This window comes from Pyxicephalus adspersus, chromosome 4 (assembly GCF_032062135.1).
Source record: "Pyxicephalus adspersus chromosome 4, UCB_Pads_2.0, whole genome shotgun sequence".
Classification (NCBI taxonomy): domain Eukaryota; kingdom Metazoa; phylum Chordata; class Amphibia; order Anura; family Pyxicephalidae; genus Pyxicephalus; species Pyxicephalus adspersus.
The window spans coordinates 132,839,925-132,846,767 of record NC_092861.1 but is presented as its reverse complement, the minus strand read 5'-3'; the positions used below and the strand labels follow the sequence as shown (position 1 = coordinate 132,846,767).

The following is a 6,843-nucleotide window of genomic DNA, read 5'->3' as shown; positions in this document are numbered from 1 at the left end:
GAGACACTTAAATTCTAATTAGAGGCACTGACTTCCAGTGTTTTCACATGCAATATTTTATTTGTACATTCATATTTCACTGTAGTTCTGGATATCTTATGTGTACTTTTTCTTGCAGGCATTCCTCCTGATCAGCAGAGGTTGATCTTCGCCGGCAAGCAGCTTGAAGATGGCCGCACTCTCTCAGATTATAACATCCAGAAGGTCGGTTTCTTTATAACATTTCAAGAGAATTGTCTTGGCCATGGCCTTTATTTACTTCTAGTTTCCTATGTATGACTTTTTGAGTTTAGGTTTACATTAGGTGTCATCTTGTTGATAACATGATGCACTGGGCAGCTCTTGATATAGAGACCCACACCAATATCTTTGTACTGATTGTTTAGGAGTTAACCATAACTTTGTAATTGTTGATCATTTTAGAAAGCTATCTTTACTTATTGTAACCTATTTCATATCTTATGCTTACATTGAATTGTCCAGGCTTGTAGCAGGTTTTAAATAAAAAGTAGATCTGCAGCCATGGTTATAGCTTTCCCTGATGTGTATCAAGATATGTATTTGGCTTGCAATATAGGAGAATCAACCCATACATATTTGGTGTTTGTTATAAATACCGCCAAACTACATTTGTGTTGTGTAAATTGAAATAGTTTAATAAATCCGGGTGTTATATCTGCCTGTGTGTTTTGTAGGAGTCCACACTTCACTTGGTGCTGAGACTCCGTGGTGGTGCTAAGAAGAGAAAGAAGAAGTCTTACACCACCCCCAAGAAGAACAAGCATAAGAGAAAGAAGGTCAAGCTTGCTGTGCTCAAGTACTACAAGGTAAGAAAGCTGCCATATAAATCCTTTATCAAGTCTAGTCATTCCTGTGCTGGTGCATTGCTCGCTAATTAAATCTAGAGATTTGCGTATTTAAGTATCCTGTCTGTAAATGACAAATGGCATGTTGGTGGTTAAAAGGCCACCTAGTTTTTTCAGAGAATCCATGCACCCTGAACACGGAGCCTTCAGGCTCCTGTACCTAGACCCTGGATTTTATTTAAACTGGGTTGCTTTAGGATTTCTCTTTGTTTTAATGTTGTTTAATTGCTTGTTCTATGTTTTTTAATTTTATTTACATGAACTGTCTTTTTGTTTGAACCATTTGCTATTTGTACCGTATTATTTTGCGTTAAACATTCCATTCCCCCTTCCCTGCTCTATGGAAACGTAAATAAAGAATGTTAAAAAAAAAAATAGCCTCCTAGATTGAGTACATGAAATGTAAAGTTGACCTATTTTTGGTGCCTCAAGTGCCAGCCCACTACACACCGACTGGGTCACTTTATTTCTCTTTTTGTGTTAATTTGCCTAAGATAAGGTGCGGCTTTTATGATGTTTACTGATGATATGGCTCCATGTTTTTGCAGGTTGATGAGAATGGTAAAATCCACCGCCTGAGGCGTGAATGCCCATCCGATGAGTGCGGTGCTGGAGTCTTCATGGCCAGCCACTTCGACAGGCACTACTGTGGAAAGTGTTGTCTGACTTACTGCTTCAACAAGCCCGAAGACAAGTAAAATGTACATGTGTTAATAAAACAAGTTGTCAAACACAGCTTTTGTCCATGCTTTTTATTTTGAACAGGGCTGTTGACCAGGCCAAAAAAGTTGGCATTACTCCTCAGTGCTGTGCAGTATTTCCTATTAAAATTCCGGCTGTGGCTTTCTTGACTGAGCAAAAGTTAAACTTGGCTCTTGCTAATAGGATTTGTCAGGTTGTATATATTTCCAACAGTTCTCACATTTTCCAGTCTCAGACTGCTTTGGAATTTTCTTACACATTAGTAAAAGTTGTGTTATTGAGTATATTTGGTTGACAATGGTTTTACAAGACTGCAGTTTTTATACTGTAGGTTGTGGGAATGCATGTTACATGTGTTTGCTCAGTGGCTCCAATAAATTAACACTACAATCTCATTGAGGCACTAAGTTTATATGAAGAAGCTTGTTAGTGATGGTGGCTGTGGCCTTTACAGTTCTATGGGAATTGTACACTCTTGTCACAATGTCCAGTATAGGCAAACATTACTGATTTGCATCTTCCAGTCATTCACTGTTGCCTTCTTTGAATAGCTTTTATCTACTCTGAACAATTAAAAGCTTTGAATTTAAGACATTAAAAAGCCTCCGGGTTACATACGAGATAACAAACCTACAGTCCCTAAGTTGCATTTGTATGTAAGTTGGAACAGGTAAATTATTTAATAAATGCAATTAGGACAGATGTTTGTCCCCACATTTTAGGCAGCATGGTGTCGGTTACTGTATAAAATCCTTACTGGGTTAATTACAAAGCAAAAAAAAAAACTGGAGCGTAGACATTCATTAACTTCTGGAGCAACCTGTGCTTTGATATGCAAAAAGAATAAAATGGCAGTTTGTTTCGGTCATTAAAGATTTACAAGATGTTGCAGAAGAGCTCTGTGTTTAAGATCGCCCACAACCTCAGCTGTGTTTAGCAAAATATTTCATCTGCAAGTCATGCAAACCGCGCCTCACCCCACGTGCGAGCAGGGAAGCCTATTCGTATTTTCCGTATGTTGGATGTCCTTAAATTGGGGAATACGTGTATTCCAGTTTAGTAAGCCTGAATTTTTAAGGCTTCCATTTTATGCATAGGCTCTGTATGCAATGCATTTGGGCATTTAAGTTTTTCAGATATCTTCAACCAATTCTACCAAGAATTGGCTTTAATATTCTAAATTTGGGTAAAAGGTATGACTAAAACAATGTCTTGTGTAGGGTCTGCTACACCACAAAAATCCAAGTAATGTCATCCAAAGTACCTGGCACTTTGTTACTCTGCTTACTGATCAAACGTTCATCAAATGAAGGTAAAACTACCTAGTGCCATGTTCGCTCCAGCCCCATTTAGCCGGGCACTTTTCAGTAACCACCTGGCTGTTTCTGGGTCGTTATTGAAGTTAGGTAACAATACAATGGCTGCAACCCACCTAAAATTTCTTCCCACCTGGCTTAGAAAAAAATTCTGAGATCAACTCTACTGAGCTGTTGCCATCATCATTGCTCAGTTTTTCAGGTGTGAAAGGACCTGGGGGTTGGTGTAAGTATATTTAGCATAATGGTCTAAATTCTACACCTTGGTTTCCTTTAAGTTCTAACGCTACTGCTGCTTGCTCATTTGCCATCACACTCCTTTATGAAAAACATTTAAAGTGGCTGCTTAAGGCTGATGTAAATTTGATGTTTTTTTTGGCTTGTATCTCATTTTATGTACCCTTAAGTCTCTCAAAACTAAACCCGTCATGACAATTTTTATGTTGTTGCCCAATTGTCATGCTGATCCTCACTGACCTGGAACAAGTACACCACTGAAACTCTAACTTGGTGTCTAAAGATTTTTTTAAACATCTCTTGGCTTTTATACTTTTTGCCATTTTTTGATCCACTTCAGTCTGGTTTTGAAGCTGCCCATTCCACTAAGTCTCAAGGCAACTTTTCCTTTCCTCTGCTTTTTAAACTTGATCACTCCCTTATAATTCAAATAATTAACTCCATTGTTATCTGTGACTACTCTCTGAATTTATTTCATACCTGTATTCAAAATGCTGAAAATTAGTATGCTCAGAAGCTTTCAAAGCTTAAAGTCATGGGATTATAGTATACTTGCACAATTAGTGTCCAACAAAGAAAAGTTTCTCAAGGACCAACAAGTTTTTAAGCTCAAAAAGCCTTTAAATGGACTAGTTATCCCAAGATTCAATATAATAAATGTGCTATATCTGTTGACAAACAATGTAAACCAACAGATCAATGTGTGAGGAGGGGTAAAAAGCTACAACAATGAAACTTTTTCATGGCATATTCAAAGCATAAAAGGAGACCAAAAATGGTCCCCTCCACTCAGGGAGCATTGACTTCCACTAATGCAAGTTCTGCACGAAACACCACATTCTTTTACACTTTCTAAACCTAGCGATTTGGCCATTCACACTTCTACTACTTCTCTACCTTCTGGTGCATTGACATGTTTTTTAAGCAATTTCCTAAGTTTTTCACAAATGGGACCATGGTCAAATTGCTACAAAGCACCATACATCAAATGCTGTGAATTTATCTCAAAAACCACTGTGTTATATTGAGGTTCATGTTTTAGTATTAGGATTAAGCCTTTGCCCCGAGTTGAGTTTCAGTTCATAAAAGACATTTTTATTTGACAAAGATCCCACTATTAGGAGCTTTTCCCCTACAGAGTGTGCCAGTTCTAATTCGGAGGGTTTGAAAATCTTAAAAGAATTGTTGCAATTACTGAATGAAAATGATACATTATCAGAGGATTGTAATGGGTCCATTGAAAGTTTACAAAGTTGTGAAGTGTGGGAAAACTTTTTGAATTCGTGTCTCAAAGGCGAACTTAAATCTTCTCACTTCACTTCACCCATGCAGTAAGACAATTCAAAATTTCAGAAAGAAGGATGGGCAACTTGTCTGTAGCCCAACAAAAAGCTTTATGGAATCTACAGTAAAATCAGAACATCATAATTAAGCCCTCAGATAAAGGGGGGCAATGTGGTGATCCAAGATGTAGAGCAATAAAGATCGATGTGCTTAAGAATTTTAGCCAATCATGATTGGTATTGTAAAATCACAGAAATCTGAATAAAAGGGTAATTATTAGGAATTTCATGAGTTGATCTTTAGGGATCATAATTAAGGTATCGTTGAAAATATATTTTTGACATTTTAAACAAAACAACCACGATGACCAACATTTATACCCTCCCTAAAATACATAAAGATAAAGTATTCCCATACCTCCAGTAATACCGCCAATGCTAGGTACTTGAGACCTTTCGTTGTTTGGATTGCCATCCTTTTTGAAGGACACACTTGATGATGAGTAATTGAGGATTTGACTATACTAGAGGGAGCCTTTTAGTTACATGCTCTATACTTGAGCATTCCTTACTCGAAAGGGTTGGAAGTAGTGAAAAATTTTCTGAAACTAGTCGGGTCCCCTGGAAACATGATTTTGTTATTTCTTTGTTGAAGTATATATGGACAAGAAATGTGTTTACATTTAATGGGGAAACCTAGGTTCAGGTAAAGGGGGTAGCTGTGGACACTAATGTGCACCTACATATGCCTACCTGTATCTGGGGGGATGGGAGGGGGACCTCTTCTCAGCTGAGAACTTGTCTATATAGTTCTGCCATATTTAATTTGGTCAAGATACATTGATGATGTAGTTTTCATCTGGTGGGGTCCAGAGTCAAAAGAATTTGCAGTTGAATGTATATAATTTAAAGTTTACAATATAGTATAATTCAATGGCTATTCCCTTTTACAATTCATGTGAATGTGGACTATCTTCAAAATTATATCATAAACCCACAGCAGGAATTACCATTTTGTCTGCATCAAGTAGAAAGGAGGATTCAGCTTGCAAAGTTAACCTTATCACAGGCTGCTCATATAAACAAAAGGAATTACACCAAATTTATCGATTTTGGCCGTTATTGACAGCTGATCTGATAACAAGCAAACTCATATCTCCATATCCACAAGTAACATTTGGAAAGCTACGTTTGCTAGAAGACACTTTGCGACAGGTGACATGAATCAATGTGAAAAGGTTACCTTTGCGGTAAGTGCAATCTATGTAAATGAATTCACTTACCAACAAGATCATTCTTCCAAAAGAATCAATTTGAAAACTAGATATTATGTGGATTGTAACTCTACTGGTGTGATTTATCTGGCATTTTGCAACTATCATATTGGAAAAACAAAAATATGTTTTAGAAAATTAATTTATGAACACATCTATAATATCACTAGTGGCAAAGTTATCACGCCATTGAATCAACATATGGGAGTCTTTATATATAGCAATTATAAATGATTACAATGTGTTGTTTTACTTTTTTCAATTTACACAGCCCCCCTTTCCTGGTTGCTAGTCTTGTGCCACAAGGGGTGCAAAGCCGTTTCTTTTGGAGGGTTAGGGCGCAGCTAGTTGTCAGACCGATGGAAACTTGTGTTCCACAGGTCTTGGCGAGATGTCGGGGATTACGTCAATTCCCGTGGGGGCAGAGTTTTTCCTCTCCACAGGGACAGGATTTGTCTGTATGATAACTTATTGGGGTGGCAGCGGCGGGGAGATATCTCCATTAGACAGGCGATCTTTTCGATTCCCAGGGAGCCAAGGGAATGGGTATCTATCCACATTGTGCAGAGTAAACTGTTCAGGCTCCATGGGAAGTTATTTTCAGTTTTGGTGAAATGGACATTGATTTCTATGGTGCAGAGTTATTTGTGATAACGCTGAGGGAAGTCACAAATTACTTTTGGGGAATTTTAAAATCAGTTGATTCATGCTTGTTGTGATACGGTGTTTTGATTTGTACTAAGATAGGAAGATTTAGGAAGCCGCAGCAAGGAAGTACAGTGGCTTCTCACCTTAACAAAACACAATTTAACATCTATGGAATATTTTTTATACTGAACTAATTGGTAAACAAGATTATCTTTTTATTTAAAACATCTTGAATAAAAGTGGCTATCCCTCACCTCCTGCATAATCCTTGTCATACATTAGGATAGGTGGTTTGCTTTTTTGGTTTGTCTCCTTGCTCCTGCTCTTCCCTGTAATGTACAATACAGCCAGGTACTGAAGGATGTACAGAGGAATGGATCAATACTGATTATAGGTGTTGTTGAGTTATTGCAGTACTTTTTGTGAACACCAATGATCCAATGTAAAAGTTCTTGCATTTGCTATAGATTATATATATATATATATTCTTTCTCTGTACACCTCCTCTCTCGGTAGT

The 6,843-nt window shown here is 37.5% G+C and overlaps 1 protein-coding gene across 1 annotated transcript in view; it reads left to right on the top strand.

The window, feature by feature from the left end:
- The window catches only part of RPS27A (ribosomal protein S27a), a 5,021-nt gene extending 3,420 nt beyond the window's left edge, over nt 1–1,601 (top strand). The window contains exons 4-6 of the mRNA XM_072409682.1: nt 119–204; nt 696–827; nt 1,415–1,601. Of these exons, the coding sequence (XP_072265783.1) occupies nt 119–204; nt 696–827; nt 1,415–1,564 (368 nt within the window). The 3' untranslated portion in view covers nt 1,565–1,601. The remainder of the gene's footprint in view (nt 1–118; nt 205–695; nt 828–1,414) is intronic.
- The last annotated feature ends 5,242 nt before the right edge of the window (nt 1,602–6,843 follow it).